The sequence below is a fragment of the Plectropomus leopardus genome, chromosome 7, assembly GCF_026936395.1.
Source record: "Plectropomus leopardus strain MGB_pleo_1.0 chromosome 7, ASM2693639v1, whole genome shotgun sequence".
Taxonomy (NCBI): domain Eukaryota; kingdom Metazoa; phylum Chordata; class Actinopteri; order Perciformes; family Serranidae; genus Plectropomus; species Plectropomus leopardus.
The window spans coordinates 14,256,069-14,275,584 of record NC_142182.1 but is presented as its reverse complement, the minus strand read 5'-3'; the positions used below and the strand labels follow the sequence as shown (position 1 = coordinate 14,275,584).

General features: G+C 40.1%; 1 protein-coding gene and 1 long non-coding RNA gene across 2 annotated transcripts; one reads left to right on the top strand and one right to left on the bottom strand.

Annotated features, from left to right (window-relative positions):
- Positions 1–412: 412 nt before the first annotated feature.
- LOC148189160 (uncharacterized) lies at positions 413–11,476 on the bottom strand. Its single transcript, XR_015776974.1, has 3 exons — positions 11,351–11,476; positions 9,527–9,626; positions 413–1,876 (listed from the first exon to the last, which is right to left on the bottom strand). It is a non-coding gene; the product is annotated as an uncharacterized LOC148189160 (long non-coding RNA).
- On the top strand, positions 11,468–19,100 carry ldha (lactate dehydrogenase A4). The gene is made up of 8 exons (XM_042496817.2): positions 11,468–11,601; positions 13,832–13,957; positions 14,694–14,811; positions 14,940–15,113; positions 15,261–15,434; positions 15,607–15,724; positions 17,520–17,643; positions 17,792–19,100. Exons 2-8 carry the CDS (start codon positions 13,832–13,834, stop codon positions 17,954–17,956), a joined length of 999 nt encoding a protein of 332 aa, XP_042352751.1. The 5' UTR covers positions 11,468–11,601; the 3' UTR covers positions 17,957–19,100.
- The last annotated feature ends 416 nt before the right edge of the window (positions 19,101–19,516 follow it).

Sequence of the window (19,516 nt, the reverse complement as noted above, 5' to 3'; positions counted from 1 at the left end):
TTCACTCACATCAACAGACTCAAAATAACTTCAAAAAGGGACAAACAACCACAAAGAGACACAAAATGACTACAAAGCGACATAAAAAATATAAAATTACCTTTAAGAAACACAAAATTACCACAATAGGATAAAAATTACCTTATCCAAACAACTACAAAAAACACACAAGGAGACACAAAATGAAACCTAAGAGACACAAAACATCTACAAAAAGACACAAAACAACCACAAGGAGACACAAAATGACTACAAAGTGACACAAAATCACTATAAAGTGACACAAATAGATACAAAATTACAGCAATAAGACAAGAATTACCCAAAAAGCATTCAAACAACTACAACAACACACAAAATGACTAAAATGAGACACAAAACCATACCGGCATAACAACTGCAGAGACACAAACCCCACCAAAAAGTCTGTGTGTTCTGCTCCTGTGTAAGAGAGGTGGTGGGCCCCTTTGCATATCTATGCCCAGGGGCCATTTGTCTCATAAATCACCCATGCATGGACATGATTATGCACATGTATCAAAAGATATACGCATGCGTCTTGTTTTGAAAGTGTGGTCATACGTGATCAACATTCCACGTGAACAACACCATGGCGACCAAGGTCACATCGCCAGTTTTTGTTAGCGGTAGTGAAATGATTCTATGGTCTTCACTGGCTTTAATAGCCTGCAGGTCATGCTGCAGAGTTCAAGTGGCCGACGGCTCTACAGAGAGCACTAAAACCCCATTAATCATCAGATAAACTGAGGTACCCTTTTAGCAAATGACTGATGGCCTCAGTAACACTGCTGTTGTGCTGTTGAACTGAAAAAAATGAGGATGTGTTGACAATCAGAGAGCAGAACACCTTTGAGAATACTGCAGAAACTTTTACTGTATTTATTTCTTCACAAACTCTGAGGTATCCCATTTACAGTCCACACAGGACTAGGTTAAATTACCAGATGGTAAATTAAAGCACAAATCTCAGCTAAATTATCTTGAATTACTCTGGCTAGTTGCATTGAAGTTGCCAGAGTGCTATGATGATGGCTTAAAATTGCCTGCATAATGTCCACGAAATCTGGCTATTCTTTTTTTGAATGATCTTCAAGTACCTAACAACTCCATAACAATGGTGATGCTACTTCAGGTAATGTGGTAAACATGCTTGATAATAACCATTTATACTGCAATATTCAGGCACTCTATAGGTGGCATAGACAAGAGGCCGCTCAGACACCACAGACAGCAATATAACATCATCTTGTTTGAGCAAAAGCTTCAAAGTCATATTACTTACATACTTGCTTTTGTCTTTGTCTCAGAGGGAGGGATGGAGGGAGGCTGAGGGTGGAGAACAGAGGTGGGGCGTAGAGAGGGAGATGGATGGAAAATAGGAAAGAGGCGACAGACGTGGGCGATGCAGGGGTGGCTCAGGCTGTCGGGGAACAGCGACAGTGGCAGATGCATTACCAGCAACATCTCCATCCCCGCTGATGCCGGACTCTCTCTCTGTCACGCACACACACATGCACAAACACATGCATCTAAGTTGATTGAAGCCAGCGGTTTGGCCCCACACCAGGCACAGAGGGTAATGACTGTCACCCTTTTTCCCCATCAGCCCCCTGCTATAATCAACACACAGAGTCACACACACACATGCGGATCCATGTACACATATATGTGCTATTTTCTCTCCTACTCTCTGCTGTCCTCTCCTGCTCTCTGAAATGTCAGGCTGGCAGGGGGTTGTGTGGGGTTCCTCTGGAGAGCAATAAAAGCTGATTGGAGTTAAAACAGTTGGTCAGGCCTCTCCGCCCCAGCATCTGTTGGATTACAGTCAGCCAACCTGTCATCTGTGAAATGAAGGCTAGTATGGGAGGACAGGGGAAAGGCCACAGGAGGGGACAGACCGACAGAACCAGAGGTGGAGAGGGACGTTTGAGAAGAGGGGAGGGGCACACAGATTGATTTAGCAAAGGTTATTGTGTAAATTAATAGGACATACTGTGAAAAAAAAAGTTAATCTCTCCACATTTAGGTGGAGTTAAACAAGCAGTAAAAGAAAATGGGATCAAGGACAAAAACAGGGCTGGGTGAGGGGTTGTTTCTAGGGAAGGATGGACACACCTGACCTTTAGATGAATCATCTCATCTCTCTGTCCTCATGTATCACTGCCTCTGAGCACTGGGGGTGAGGAGCAATCCCTTTGACCCCCACCCACCCCTCTTCGCTTTACCTCCTCCATTTCATCCTCCTCTACTGGTCTCTCTCTGTCACCCACTGCTGAACCCACCAACTGCCTCCAACCTGCTATGTCTCCCCCTAAGGGAATCATTTTCACTCTAACAACTTCAATTAACCTTACCCCTTCATGCACGCAACACACACAAGCAACACACACACACAAAAAGACACACACACACACCGGCTGGATCATGCCTTCACACGCACTTGTCCACTCCCAAATCAATCACAGGTGTTCATGTCAGCGGACTGGAAGACAGAGCTTCTCCAGTGACATGTAAAAGAATGTGAGGCTACCTGCCACAGTCTACAACACAATGTATACACTGTCCTTAAACAAATAACAGTGACACTGTCATAAATCCTCTGAAATAATTAGAGCTGGGACAGCCAAAGGAAATGCATTTAATTTCATGCTCGAAGAAATGGTAAATGTCTGCTTCATTTTCTGCTTCTGGATTAACTTTTGGAGGTCATGGGCTGAGGCACCTCAAGGTTGGAGGAGACATACATGTTCAGAGAAACTAAGGTGTAAAAAAAAAAAAGCTCCTACACACACACACACTGAGTGTGTGGGAGTATCTCCGTGCCAATTTTAAGAATTACTCTGCAGCCTTTGACACTGACATTGCAAGAATTAATCAAATTCTGCAGCACTGAGCTCGAATCTTTTAAGAGCCAAATTAAATAAGTAAAGTATAATTAGAGGTCCACTTTGATATGAGAGTCGGATCATTGTTTCTGAAGCCAGCTGGGGGGGGGGGCTAATCTGATGCATCCACGCACACACTGTTTGGCAAGTTCGCTGGTATAAAGCAGATCTGGAATTGAAAGATTGTTGGACTTCCCAGTTACACAGCAGCAAACAGCTTCCAGGGTCCTTGATCTGCCATTAGAAGTTGCTCCTGCTTGTGTATTTCTATGTGCATGCAACAACACGTGCTTGTGTGAGTGTGTACTTGCATTTGTGTGAATGCGTGTTTGTGAGTGCAAAAAAAAAACAGAGAGGGAGGGGGGAGGTTAAATCCACACAGCTGTTCTTGAAATCAGACTTGGCTGGTGCGTGAATGCCTGCAGGCAGGAAACTCATATCTACCCTTCCACTCGTTTTCATCATCATTTAGCCGCTCTATAACAATGCCAGGCTGCTGTTTAAGCAGCGAAGTCCAAAAACTAACAAGTGCCAACTTTGTAACTGAAGTGTTTTAATATGCTGTAATGATGGGAGACGGGATGCCTTCAATCATAATAGCACACTCGGAGAGTAATGAAACCACCATATTGATTCAACACCTCTATTTACCCTGCTGGTTTGCTGCACTCATGATTATACTTTCAATAATAACTCGGAGACTCCACAGATGAGAATACAACCTGCCTGATCATGACTTCAATTAGCACCTGATAAGGACCATGGGACTAGGACTGATTTCACATGTGATTACTATAGCATGCCATATGAAGGGATTAAGACTGCAGGCGGAAAAAAAAGCAAAGTACACTCAATTAAATATATTTGTGTAAAACATGTTAATGTATACACGGACACACAACCTTTAATTCTGCACTGAAACACACCCAATCACTCTACAACTGCCACATCCTCTCCCACACCCAGCAGAGCTCTCCCTGGGCTTATCTCAGCATAATTGCTGTTGATTGGTGTATTATTGCTCTGGTTAATCTGCCTGTGGGTGGCTAATAAAGGAGCTCCATCAGGGATGTTATCAATCGTAGACAGAAGGTGAGCATGGAGCGAAACTGGAAGGCAGGGAAAGGAAGGAGAGGGAGGGCTGGGAGCGGGGGAAGATATGAGGGAAAAGAAGGTGAGAAGTGACTGTGGGATGAAAGTGAATTGAAAAAGTGTTTGATTCATGTTGAAAGACAAGGAAGGTTAAATCAGAAAGGAAAAAGAAGAAATCAGAAAATGTGGGTTTGAATGTTTGTGGTTCAAGACGTGTCCGACTGAGGTAAAGTGAGGTAACGTCAGTGGGCTGGATGTTGTTCTGACAGAGAGATGTGAGAGTGATCTCGCTCCCTGGAGAATCCTTTTATGATTGATGTGGCCTTGTTCCTCGGCTTCAGTTCTATTTCTAAACAGAGGCTGGAGGAGGAGGAGGCTGTGGCGGGGTGATTAGATTCTTCTCCATTACACGGCAGGCTGAGACAGGTAGGATATCACCCTCTGCAGATGCACCTCGGTCCCAATGCCCTGTGCAATAACAGCGTGTTGGCAACTGACCCTGTGGTGTGAGAGGGGAGGCTAACATGACAAACTAGTGTTTCTTTATTCCACTGGGGGGCAAGCGGTGATTGAATTGGCACACGCTCCAGAGACCATTGAACAAGAATGTGGAAGATGGGGAACAAGTATTTCAGCAGCAAGGACAAGAAGTTGCTTCGAGTCTGAGAAAGTTTGTACATCGCTGTAGGCAAACTGAGGACATTAAACAACAGGAGATGAAGTATGATTTCACACACATCAAATGAAACTTCATCTGTCTCCAGTAGTGTTTTAAACTGTCATAGTCACGTACTTTTGGGGAAGTTTCCATTATTTTTTAAGTCAGGGCCCATGTGATAGATGTTGTTTTAACTGGAAAAGAGGGACTGTCATTTAAAGAGAACTGGCCTGGGGATCTGAGTGGAAAATGCAGACACCTTTGATTCAATGCTACGCTGTAAATGTTTAAAGGAATAGTTTTTTAAGTGTACATGTATCAGGGACTCACCTATAGTCAGTATATGCCCTTACAGCAGGCTTAAGTTCAGCACAAGCTTAGCAATGTACTGCTGTGGATGAGGGTCAGCATAACTAAATAAAGTCCCACCAAAAAAAAATATTAGTTTAAAAATACACTATATTGAGATTATTTTCACCCTTTTACCTTTCTGTCAGACAGCCTGTTTGGATGAGGAAGCAGCTTCAGCTTATCAAAAGCCACCAGACTCATTAACAAAAACAGTCATTTTAGCTCGCTGAACACAGGATATGCTTGTCTAACGCTGCTTCAGTCTGACTAATCCTTTTAAATGAGACATTCACACAATAATACAAACAAACAAACTGTTTGAGCCAGTGGTAGACCAGCAGCTTTTGTATGAAGCAATGTTAACCCTTTGAAACCTGGATCAGCATAAATTTCTTGTGCTGTGTTTAGATACCTTTCACAAGCTTTATGACCTTTTGAAACCTGAGCAACTGTGTTTGATTTCTTCATGAAACATAGGGGGAAAAACGCAGTGACTAACATGGCAACAAATGTTGCACAAATTACAAGAAATTTTACCTGAAAAAAAAATGTTTTTAAAAAAGAGGGGAGGACTATTAGAAAATAATCCAAAAAAATAGGGAAAAATATCCAGAAAACTATATTTATAATTATAATCATTTTACATTTAAAACTATGTTACAGAAAAATATAATAAAATATATAAAATAAATACTTTTTAAGCACTTTTCATGGGCCATTTTCTTGTTTGTTTGTTTTTTCACTTTTTTTTTCTTATCTTAATAATTTAATTTTCTTATCTTAATAATAATTTTCTTGAACATTTTTTTTTACAATTTTCTTTGCTCATTTTTGGGTCTTGTCTTGTTAAAATGCTTGTATCCCTGCCCCTATGTTTTAAAGAAATAAAAACAGTTTGCTCAGTTTTCCAAAGGGTTAAATCACTATGTTTCTCAGACGAGTCTGTCTCTGACGAGAGCAATATATAACAGCAATTCCCTTTGGAAATCACTGTCTGACAGCAAGGTAAAGCAGTTAAAAAAATATTTAAAACATAGCACTGACTTCAAATTATATATATATTTTTTTTTAGATGGGACTGATTTTAGGTGGCTTAAATATGTTTTGTTGCTAACCCCCCCCCCCAATTGATTAACACTATTTAAATGTCATAAATATTATGAATATATATAAAATCTAAATATTATATTCTATTACCTAAAATAATTTGAAATGATCACATAATTCTAAATCTGTAAGTGAATCACTTTATTTCAGCCATGCTGTGACCAAAGAGTCTATCTGGACCGTGATATCTTGTGAGACAGATTCATCTTTATGATTTTAGCATGCACTGTGTGATGCTCTACAAAATTCTTACAGCCGTCAGGTAACGCTTCATGTTATTCAAGTAGAAATGAACGCTAACATTAAAATTCAACACCATGCAGCTACATTATCAGAACAGAGAGGAGCCTGAAGGATGTTCTTCTGCCTTTATGACAGCACCGCCTGCTGGTGACCTGCTTGTATTGAGCCAGTGATTGATAATACTTAGTAGAGGAAATTCACATAACATATAAACTACAGCTGCAATGTCAATAAACCATTATACAATTGACAGAACATTAATCTGCAACAATTTTAATTATTGACTAATCGTCAAAGTCATTTTTCAAGCAAAACATGGCAAAAATGTTATATTTCCTGTTTCTCAGATGTGACTGATGATTATGATTGTCATATGAAGTCATATCTGGTGGCTGGGAATCAGGAGGTACAAGTGCGATTGTCCATTATTCGGAAGATCAGTGGTTCAATCCCCAGCTCCTCCAGTTTGCATTTTAAAGAATCCTTAGGAAGATACTGAACCACAAATTAATCTGGATGACTGTTCCATACACTGTTCCAGTGTATTAGTGCGTGTGAATGTTTGTGTGAGCAGGTGGCACCTTGCATAGTAACTTTGGTCACCAGTGTGTGAATGTGGCTCTTTAGTGTATAAGTGCTTTGAGTGGTTGGAAGACTAGAAAGATGCTACGCAAGTACAAGTCCATTTATCACTTACCAGCCAATGAATGTACTGTACCGTTACCAAAATTACTCTAGGAAATTATCTTTTTGGTTATTTTACAAAACACTTAAAAAAAACGACTGACACAGTTCAGTCAGCCAACTCTCACGAAATGGATTAATTTGTAAATGCAGAACATGTACATGTTGTAGTTGACATTTGGCATCTATATTCCATCCTTCCTAAAGGATACACAGAGCTTAGCACAACAGGTTTTAAGGAGTAATAATATACACTTTCTGACCATAGACTCAGAGCACGAAGGTGATGGAGTAGACAGGTAGAGGCGGAGCTTAAACAGGTGGAAATAAACAGCAGCAGTGGCAGCACGAGACTGCAACATTTACAGGTGAGCAGCTTTCAGGAGAGCAGTGTATAAACAGGCGTGGCAGAACAAATGAGTTGTTATAGCACTGATGCCATAACCTGTGCAAATCCCATGTCCATTCCAATAGACATACCTTTTCCAGGATGTCTAAATACATGATTACTGTCATATGACTCCACCAAAATGCACAGGCGTAATTGATGGGATGTCTATCAGCCACATCATCTAAACTGGACAGCAGTAGGGTCACAACCCCTTTTTTGACAAGCACGGATGACTGTGAGGAAAGGAGGAGGCACTGGGCATGTTTCTGTTGATCTTACTCTTAGAGAACATCATTTGTGTTTAAACAGTTTTAAAGTAAACACGAGATGAAATAACTTGAAATACAAAAATATATCTTGAAGGATTTACTCAGGATTTTTTCAAAAATGATCCATCCATTTGAATGGACAGTGGATCTGAGTGTCATCAGAAAATAAAACAAAGAAATGCAGTTTATTTATATTTGTGTGTGTGTATGTGTGTTTAAGTCATACTTTAATCATTGATATGAGATGATATTTATGAAAAATAAACAGAATCACATTTTTTTTGTTGAATAAAAGTCTATTAAAACCACTTATTGTCATTTTTACCATTAGGCATTAAGATTCTTCGTCTATTGGAATGGACAGCAAAAAAAAAAAAAAAAAAACTATTGAAGTATTTTAATCAAAAACAATTTTTACTAGTGGATTCTGAGTGTATTTAAAGTAGAAATCCATCATTACATTTTTTATGTGTTTGTAATTGGCTTGTGAACTGGGGTTAAACATGCCACCAAACTGTAAAGTGTAGTGAGAGCAGCAACGGACTTGAGTTGACTGTCTGAACAACACGGACACAGCACACAAATGTTAAACACTCACTTCAAATGTTGGTAGATCTATGTTGGTGTGATGTACACACTATTCAATCATCACTTTTTTGTTATCTAGTTTTATATTTAGTCTATATTTGCTTTATACCTATAGTATTTCATATTTGCTACACATTTTTCTTTCTCTGCTGTTATTGTTGTATTGCACACTTTGTTTCTGCACTCCTCTAACATTGCATTGTAAATGCTGCACAGTAATTTCTGTCAGGATAAAAAAACATTTATCTTATCATATTTTACTGTATTGTATTTTTATATTTCATGACACCACTGCTAAATTCTGTCAGTGTGCTGATAGACCCCATCCTGTGGTGGGTGGTTTCTATTAGCCTATCCCTCTGAACCAGCATCCTGCTGATGGTCTCAGCGTGGTCAAAGGAAGATAAGCCCAAAATAACTGACTGACTCAGACCCATCCCAGATGACCCCTCCTCGTACCCTCACAGTACCATGGATGTGTTGTTATAACACATGTGCGCTGTATAATCACAAAAATCTGCTTGCATATTATTATCATTATGTCATTTTTTTTTACCTCATTTCATTCTGTTGTTCTCGTGTTTTCTCTGATTAAATGTAGAAATGTCTCTACCTCTGTCAATGTTTATGTACTGTCCCTTTACAATGATAAGAAAAAAAAATTAAAGAAATCCACTCTGTAAAAGGCCAACGTCACCTAACCGCTGATTAGATTATTTCCCTGATGTACAGCGACTGCAGATTGCTAAAACACATTTGTGTGAAAGGAGATAGCAGGATGTGAAATCATCCCATAATACCAGAGCAGTTTGAAGGCTCATGACCAATCAACATCACAATATCATTAACAGACATCTTTGTCATTTTTGTGCATCAGAACAGAAGCTAACACACTACTTGGTGTAAGCAAATAGTTGTAAATGATCAAATATTAGCTCATGTAAAAATACAATGTAATGCACACATTGTTTTTATATTAATTTTATCAATTTTTTAAAATTGGGAATGGGATGATTTTAGAATTCTGTCTATCTATATCTGGACTCCATCAGAGGAAATGTATCATAATGTTGCCATTACGGGACATTTCGTCCCTTCGGTCAAATAAATAATCATATCAATCTTAACATAAACGTTTACTTTCTCATGATTGACAAACTGACACTAATAATGTGCAGAAGGGCAGATTATAGAGTGTGGAAACCATATAAATCACTTGGAAGACCTGAGTTCAAACCTCGATGTCAGGAAATATCGTGGCTGCTGAAGTGTTCTGGAGCAGAGTGGAAAACATGGAAACACAAGTGATGGTCCTCTGTGGCTGCAGTTTGATCTGCCTGAGGGAGAGGACAAAACAAAGAGAATGCATTTATGCAGAAACATACTTTTTCAGAAACATATTTTAAGTATGTACATCAATTTAAAGCCAAGATTCTAAAACAGGAGATAAATGCAAGCAGGAGTTTCATCTATTATAACATGCAAAAGAAATAATTTCTAAGAACTCGGCTTCATTAGAAAATTGAGGCTGTTTTCTACTCCACACTTGTGGTTGGCTCTTAACTGAGTACATCTGTTTGCATGATGGAAGTGCTAATCTGCTTAGATTTGCTTATCAAAGGACGTACAACCAAAAACATTAGGAGTACACACAAAGCTAGTGTTCCAGCGTTTGATTATTAAAGTAATATTTCACACACAAAATGACTATAAGTAGATCACTTACTAATGCTGTGTTGCCTTCAGTTGGTGAAGAAAACGTGCCTCTTTAAAAACTGAGAAAATACATCTACTGATTTATCTAATGATTGGGGACCACATTTAACAACAGCAAAACCTAATTAAAAATGAGTTTTCTCATTTATCCAGTCGAATACAAAAAAAAACAAATAAAAGTAAAAAAACTAATATTGGAGTCTCGTTTTAAAGACAGCATAGAGTCAAGGCAACATTCAAAGAGCCACAATTAAACTGATCAGTGTTGACTGAAGTGTTGTGGAGTTGCTTTAACCTGTTTTTTAAATTATTGGTGGTGTTTTATCAGCAAATTGTAAATCACAGCCCAACACTCTGTTTCCTAATGCTGCTCAAATACAAACACTCCTTTTTCTAAAACTTGTATCTTTAACTGGTCGATAACTCAATAGGAACATTTTTTTAAAAATCACAAAAGTTGACATATTTCTTAACAGAGAGGACCAAAGAACATCCAGGTGTACATAACCTACAGCATATCAGGAGATGGATACTGTGAGAACACAAATCTTAGGTCCCATGTTGCCCAAATAGTAGAAAAAGAATTTTTAAAAAAAGGAAATGCTATGTTGTAACTAAAATGCAATCCCTGTGTCTACTGTCAATGAAATCAGCTCTATTATACTAAGAAAATTCCTCAGATAAGTAAGACAAAAGGTTTGTTAAGGGGTTGGGTAACAGCAAAGAGGTTGAGACATTCATTATTGTCACCACTTATGTAACAGGGCTTTGTGTTGTAATAACTTTATCTAGACAGGAGAGGGCGCTTAAATGCTGATTTAAAGATGACATAATAAACCTGGCTAAAGTGCAAATACCCCCATGCTCGACAAAACCATTTCCTGTTAGTTTGCGCCACAATACATCGCACCCCACAATTAAAACCAAGCATCCGCTCACACCAGCAGCCAAATGTTTCGTGTTTAAATTGAATTACCAGATTAATACCCTCTAACGCACACTAAACTACGTTGCATATATCCGGTAAACGAGTCTTGGTAACAACAGAATGGGAAGTGAGTGATTTGGCTACATTTCAAATTCAATCCGGGTCTTCTGCTGTGGTTGGCAGAGTTGCGGAAGAGACTTTCCCTCTCTTTTTTTTCGCTAATCTTTCCCAACATCTTTCAAATACATCTTTGCCAACCACACGCAGTCTGCCAGTGAAGTTAGTCAACCGTTTATGTCATTTTTAATTAAAAGTGAACGTTTATGAAGCACACAGCGGCTTTGTAGCCAAAATGGTCGTGATTTAAGAAAGGGAACAAACGCTGTCTCATGACCTCACATTTACAAAGCAGACTACCTTGAAGCACTGATACACAGGATGGAAAATGTTCATCGTCGCATCCTGCCTCAGACGTGACATTCAGCACGCGCAGCGTCCACAGTCCCACCCGCTCTCATTAGTATGTACGTGCGTAACGTCTACAGAGGAGGCTGTCTTTAAATACGAGGGACACCCTCTCTGCAGCACCACTCCTGCGGAAAAGCTGCACTCAGAAGGAGCAGACACATTCCAGCTCGTGTTCCCACCTGTTTAACTGAAGCCTAAAGGTAAGATAACGCGGCCGAATCAAATATTACGCATTTCCACGTACGCGTCAGGCGTATATGATCTTTTATTTTTGAGTCATTTTGATCTAAGTACTTCAGCAACCTGATGCGCATTATTAGATTATAGGGAGAGGGGCGTGTCACGAGTCAATGTCGATTGCGTTGATTGGTTGTGAATGAGACTGGCACCAACTTCATTTTTTAAAGTTTATTTTTTTTACATGTATGCCATTCGTGTAATTAGTATTATTATTATTATTAGTGTGTGTGTGTATGTGTGTGTGTGTTTGTGAAACAAAGTCATAGTTGAGCAACAGCATGTAGGCCTCACAATTTAATTTCCTACTTGTTGCAATAACGCTCATATCAGCTAAATGAATGGGTTTTCAGAATGGTGGTATAAATAATGGACATAAACTTATAAGAAAGTGCTTTTATAATGTGGCCCACGTGACCAAAGCACGATATAGGAAATAAACCATTATGATTAAGTTAATATAATGAGCCAAAAGTGCAGGTTGGTTTCATTGTTGCATCATATGGTATGTGTTGCTGTAATATACGCAGTGTTACACAAGTGGATGGTTACGCATGCTCTGTGATGCCTGTGGGGACCACCATCCACGCAGCTGTCTGGCCATATGAACTTGGCACAGGAAATGTAATGTGCTGGTCCATGAGAGAGCAGATTTTAGAGTTGGTGCTCTTATCATTGGTCTCCTTTGCCAGAATTTCACTTTCATGATTCAAAAATATTGGTCTACCAACACACTTTGTGTAGCTTTCATTTTCTGATTAATCATACTAATGCCATACTTGGCACAGTGTTGTGGATGATGTCAGTTGCAGCCTGTTGGCAGCCGCAGTAGATTGTCTGGTGACTTTCTATAAATGCCCAGCGGAAACAAAATCTAGTTTTTCCTGCTGAAAAAAAAAAAAATACTCCAGCATGTTCAAGGCTAATAGACATTTGGATAAATTGATGTTTTCTCTGATCACATAGTATGAAAGTCCGGAGTGCAGAAACAAAATGTATTCACAGTCACCTGTAAATTGGTAATGTTAAAGACCAGATGCTGACCCTCAGTCATGATACCAGACACCCCATCAGAGCTCAGTTAACCCGCTGACCTGTTGGTGATCAAATTAAGTAAATGTCATAAAGTACAGGGAAATATGAGAATACAAGCATTATATAATGCAGTTTTAGTGATCCAGTTGTGAGCAATAGCTACTTACTTTTATTTTTAGATCAAAACATCCATCTCTCTCTCTTTTTCTAACTATATTTAATAATTTTAGATACTAATAATCTGTTTTGTAATCCTCATTCAGTTATGCTACAATAGTAATTTGTCTGGTTTTTACAAAAGTACAGAAAGGAATTCTGGCCAGTATTGAACATGTACGGTAATCCTCCACTGTAAGCGAACAAAGGGTCCCCTTGATAAGCATAAAGCCAGCTCACCTCAGGGTCAGGGCGCGGTATGTAGTAAGCTTTCACATCAGCTCGGAGTGAGAGATAATTGGATAACGGGTTTTGACTGTCCTACTTACTGTTTCCTACTGTTGTGTGCAAACTCACCACAGAGAGGTCTTAAATATCCTCTCAAGGAAGGTATTACAGTGTCAGGTCCTCTACTACGTGCTTGTCTCCACATCACAGACAACCAGGCAAGTCATGCTGAGTGATGTAAACCCTGCAAGGCCGAGCACTCAGCCATGCCTGCCTGCCTGCCCCAACCCGGAAACATAAATAGTGGTGTGTGACGTCAGCTGAGGATGGTCTGTGCTGCACGGAGACAGGCTGCAGTACTTTCCCAGGCAGGGGTTGCCATGGAGACTCAGAGTGGCGCTGTGAAGCAAGAATTACTGTCTGCAAACCGTTTATTGAAGTAGACGTGAGAGAAGAAGGGTAGATTTCTGACTGCAAAAGTGAAACTTGTGGTTGTTGGCGGTCATATCTTTGGGTTCATGTGAAGGCCACTTTCAGTTCAATGATGTGAAAAGGGAAATTCAAGGTTGACTCAGTCACTGTCAGATGAGAAAGAAGTCACGTACGCCTTTGTGTGGGCCTTTTAGGAACAATGTGTTTAAACAGTCACATACATTATGCAGCACTATTTTACTGCTTCTCTGTTTCCACTCTCACCCCTTCCCTCCTCCCACTTTTATACTCTATTTACCTGCTCATCTATTTTTCCTCCTAATTCTTCTTCACTTTCCACAGATGTCCACCAAGGAGAAGCTGATCGGCCACGTGATGAAGGAGGAGCCTGTTGGCAGCAGGAACAAGGTCACGGTGGTGGGTGTCGGCATGGTGGGCATGGCCTCTGCCATCAGCATCCTGCTCAAGGTGAGAAAGAAAGAAAAAAGATAAAGTAAAGTGAAGGGGGATATGTGTGTATATAACCAAGTAAAGTACTTGGTCTGCCATGGTGTTTGGATGGGCGGTGCATGTCATGTGGCACATCAATGCCAGGACGCACGCGTATGTACAGCCTAAGAGTAACTTTAATTCATCCCAATTTCCCTCCAGGGATCAATAAAGTATTTCTGATTCTGAATGAGTGTGCAAATCCGGAAGAATCACTATTATCATTTACAAATGAAAGAATAAGGATTTGCAAAGTAGTCTCTGAACTGAGAAACCCCCAAAGGCTGCTGTCAAACACACTTTGAAGGTGTGTTGACCAGTGAAATCAACTTCTGTAATGCTTGCAAGAATATATATAAAAACCTCCATGTGACCTTATTATACAAAACATGACAGGAGACAGTCCATTTCCTTTATATTTTCCTGTTCCATTCACACTAAAGTGTTAGCTAGATCTGTGCCAGCTGAGGAACAACAGAGGCTGGAGAGAAACCAGGTCACAGGTCTCAGATCTAACAATGCTGCTGAACAGTCCAAGCAGAGATGAATGGTGTTGTTCCTCTCTTTTATATCCAAATTTAGAGGCAACACAGAGGTCAGCTACTTTGAGAACAGCTCACTTTAGCTTTATAATTATTTTTTTCTTTAAAAAGAACTTTATAAAGTGTTATGTGAGATGTCAAAATGACTTATTGGTATGTTTGTATGTAATCAGGACTTGTGTGATGAGCTGGCCTTGGTTGATGTGATGGAGGACAAGCTGAAGGGTGAGGCCATGGACCTTCAGCACGGATCCCTCTTCCTCAAGACACACAAGATTGTGGCAGACAAAGGTGAAAATGCACAAAAATAACCTGACTCTTGATGAATTAGTTTTCATTCCGGTGTCACTTGACCCGAACTGATCATTCTGTAACTCCATCTGATCACCTCTTTCGTTTTTCTTTGTAAAATTTGTCAGACTACAGTGTGACAGCCAACTCCAAAGTGGTGGTGGTGACGGCCGGAGCCCGCCAGCAGGAGGGCGAGAGCCGTCTCAACCTGGTCCAGCGCAACGTCAACATCTTCAAGTTCATCATCCCAAACATCGTCAAGTACAGCCCCAACTGCATCCTGATGGTGGTTTCTAACCCAGGTTAGACAGACGGAGGGGTGTGATTGAGTGAGGGAGGAGGGAAATGTGAGAAAAGAAAGTGGCTTGAAATAGAGTGAAAGAGTAACACTTGTAGCACAGCACAGATGAAGTGATCGTTTTTAAGAGTTGTCCTTTTTACTCTTCCAGTGGATATCCTGACCTACGTGGCCTGGAAGCTGAGTGGTTTCCCCCGTCACCGCGTCATTGGCTCTGGCACCAACCTGGACTCTGCCCGTTTCCGCCACCTCATGGGAGAGAAGCTTCACCTCCACCCCTCCAGCTGCCACGGCTGGATCATCGGAGAGCATGGCGACTCCAGTGGTATGCAGCCCTGACTAAAAATAAAACCTCATTCAAGCTTCCACTGTACCTGTTTGTTGGTCTACTGCAAACTTTTAACATAGCTACATTATTTGAGTGATTTATGCTGCCATGATTGCCCCTGTATATTCACAAAGAACTAATTCAACACTATTATGTCTGTTTCTTACAGTGCCCGTGTGGAGCGGTGTGAATGTTGCAGGAGTTTCTCTGCAGGCCCTCAACCCACAGATGGGGGCTGAGGGTGACAGTGAGAAATGGAAGGAAGTTCACAAGATGGTGGTTGATGGGTGAGTAAAATCTATTTTCCAGGAATTCACCTGAGCAAACCACACTTTCTGTCTCACACTCATCAGACTAATCTGCAGTGCCATGTGCATACAGGCCGTCTGTCCGGCACTGAGCTGGGAGCCATACATTTTATGTTTGATTGAAACAGACCTTTAGGGTTTAATGGCTTAGAGTCACAGTTGCCTATGAACAGGAAGGCAAAATGCAAACACGCACAAATGAATCCCGTGGAACTGGCCCTAGCCCTGATCAGGAATTTGGCCAGGGCCATGGGCCAAAAGGCAAGCCGAGGCGGGTACACAGAACACCACTGTGTTAAGGGCTCACTAGAGCCTGGCAGCCAATACAAATACAATAGCTATGCAGCTCCCTGTAACATAACACCGTACAGTAGCACATGACCTCACTTACACTCTCAGGTCTGCTATATGAAATACCAGACAACATAGCCTGTTGTTGTATTTTACAATATGAACCTGTGTCAATCCTTCAAACTGTAAGTGATGCAACAGTTTGCCCTGTAAACTTTGATATTGATCCTGTATTTCACATTCAGCTTATCTTATCTTGCAACAGACAGGCGTTAAGGGAGGTTAACCATGTACAACACAATAGCTGGTTTATCTACAATTTTCATTTAGCAGACGCTTTTATCCAAAGCGACGTACAACACATATCAAAGATGTTTGCAATGTTTCTACATATGAAACAAAGGATTTCAAATGAGAGACAAAGACGCAAGGTATTGCACACAATGGATGTGTCAACAGAACAGTAAGAGCATTGGCAAAGGTGAACCATTCGCCATGGTCATCGCCAGTGAAGCAGAGGCCTTATTTTAAAAGGATATGTTTGACATTTTCCCATAAGTAAAGTATCCATATCCTTTACTTAAGTTGAAGTACTAATATCATACTATAAAAATACTGTTACGAGTAAAAGCTCTGCATTAAAAATGTGACTTCAGAAAAGTATGTAAGTACAAACATTTAAATAAATGTAATAAATACAACATATTAAAAGAAATAAAAGGAAAAGTAGCAAATCCTCAAATTTGAGGAGCGGGAATCACCAAATGTCTTGTGCATAAAAATGGCTTGAACAATTGTCAAAATAGTTGCCAATTAATTTTCTAATCAACTGACGAATCATTTCAGCTGCACTTGTATACATCAATACAATTTGTGTGTAAACATTTTGATTTGTGAAGTAAAAAATAACTTAATTTCTCAAATAATTGTAAAAATACAGTAATATCCTCTCAAGTGTAGTGTAATAGAAGTTGAAAGTGGCATGAGATTAAAATACCCTTAAATTTGTGGCTTAGTATAGTACTTGAGTAGATGTACCTAGTTACATTCTGCCACTGTACTTTCAAATCTGTACAGCACAAAATGAATCCAGATATACTATGTTTCAGTTTAATAGGTATTTCAGACAGAAATCAGCTAACTTACATAGACCAGATTTATTTATTTGCCTTTCTGCATACAGTGCATGCATGTATCAACCTCAGCACAGCAGAGATTAGAGGATGAAAATTATAATGTTCCCCCACATTACAGCATTAGATACTGAACACACATACGAGCGTCAATCAGTTTTGCGCTCCTCTCGTGTTGATAAACAGCGGAATTCTTAGCATGAAAACATCTGGAAAGAAGATATTTAAGGAAAATGACGAAGTGGGAGCAAACAGTCCAAAAATACAAACACAGACTTGATTTTTTTCTTATGTCCAGGACATATTCTACCCTCACTTAAAATTTCATTTTTTATGTGTGTGCACTGCAGAGCCTATGAGGTCATCAAGCTGAAGGGCTACACTTCCTGGGCCATCGGTATGTCCGTGGCTGACCTGGTGGAAAGCATCATTAAGAACCTGCACAAAGTGCATCCTGTGTCCACACTGGTTCAGGTGAGAGCCATACATTTAGCTGTCTGGCAAATCTACATGATGAAATTTATCATACTGTTGAGTTTACACAAAAACATGCTACACATTCTTCATATATGATGAAATGACACGCTAACTCTGACCCTGCTGTGCTCCCTGCCTCTGACAGGGCATGCACGGTGTGAAAGACGAGGTCTTCCTGAGCATCCCTTGTGTCCTGGGCAACAGCGGCCTGACAGATGTGATTCACATGACACTTAAGCCCGATGAGGAGAAGCAGCTGGTGAAGAGCGCTGAGACCCTGTGGGGAGTACAGAAGGAGCTCACCCTGTGAAGTGCGCTCCTCTGAATCCTCCAGTATCAACACCGTTTGGTTGACTCCCTCCTTCCGTACCTCCTGTGACCCTCACAGCAACAGGCAAATGAAACCTCTGAATATTTAAAAAGGCCAAGTGTTTGTAGCTAAACCACTGTAAGCTAGATTTTTACAAAGATATTCACACATGGCTGTCATTTTCCTTTTGCTGCCTCCCACCCGTCCTCCTCCCTCCATGACTGAATTCTCAGAAACCCAACTCATACCTTTTAGCCTTTGAGCTCGGCTTGTGTTGGAGCGAGGGCATATATATTTGTTGTCCTGTCTACACATGAAGAGCAAATCCTTTGCATAATAAGTGTATACATTCTATGTACTGTATGTTACTGTGCACTGTTTCTGCCTGTTCTGTACACTCCTCGTCCGTATTTATTCTGTGTATTCCGTGATTGTTGCCTGTTGTATTTTCCACTTGGTAATCTCTGTTTATTTTTTATTTGGAGTATAATGGAGACATTCCATTCCCTGTGAGGAGGGCTTCCTATCCACCTACAGTCACAACAACACTGCTGCATATATCACTGGGCCAGATTCCTGTGATACCAAAGTACCTTATCAATCAAAAAAAGCAATGCTGCATTTACTGGTTGGCATTGAAGCCTTTGTAAACTAACCATACCACAAGTGCACTGACAGAAAAAAAAAAACATTTCAGACTCAAGATTTAAAGAACTGGCAAGAAGCAACACAGGCTACATCTGAAAGTATTAACAGAGTTAAATTTTGTAAAGTTTAATTTCACTCAGCGTAGACATAACAGAGAACCAATGGGAAAGAGTCGGCTACAATCATGACCAAGGGTAAAGTTATAAATCGTAACAGATGGTAATGATCTTGAAGGTGTTTGTTAGCGCACCCTAAATACCCTCAAAGGGTTTTGTATTTATTTTGCTCCAACTGACTCTGGAAAAAAAGGACATCAAGAGAAAGTATTATTTATAACTGTTAATACTGTTAAGATCTATTTATGTATTAATGTAATGTAATTAGATTACGGTCTAATAATTTCCAGACTCACTAAGGAACTGTACTTGTCGTGGCAGCTGGATATTGATTTTTATTTGCTGTAACATCAAATAAATCTGCCAGGATGATGATACAAGTCTGTCCTTTGTCCTTTCCTGTGTTTGTCATCCAAAGAGATTGTATGTGTTTTCAGGGCAGCTGACTCAGCCATTCTCGGTGCGAAACTATGGGTCAACATACAAGGCAGATTAGAGGTTTTTATACAGGAGATCATTGCTTTTATATGTGGCATCGTGGCAAGGTGAACATACGGGTAAATGCTGCCACGGCTGCTGACAAATACAGGTTTTAGAATCACTATGTGTTATATCAGCATGAATCAACCTCTGGATTCTGAAAATACCATTAATTACAGCTACTTCACCAATGTTTAAGTACTTTCTGTGGCTCGGGTTCGTCCAATATGTATGTGCGACAGATTTAAATGCAGCATTAAATGTCACTTTTCTGTGATTGTGATGAAAACTCTTAAGTGAAAAAAACAGGTTAAAT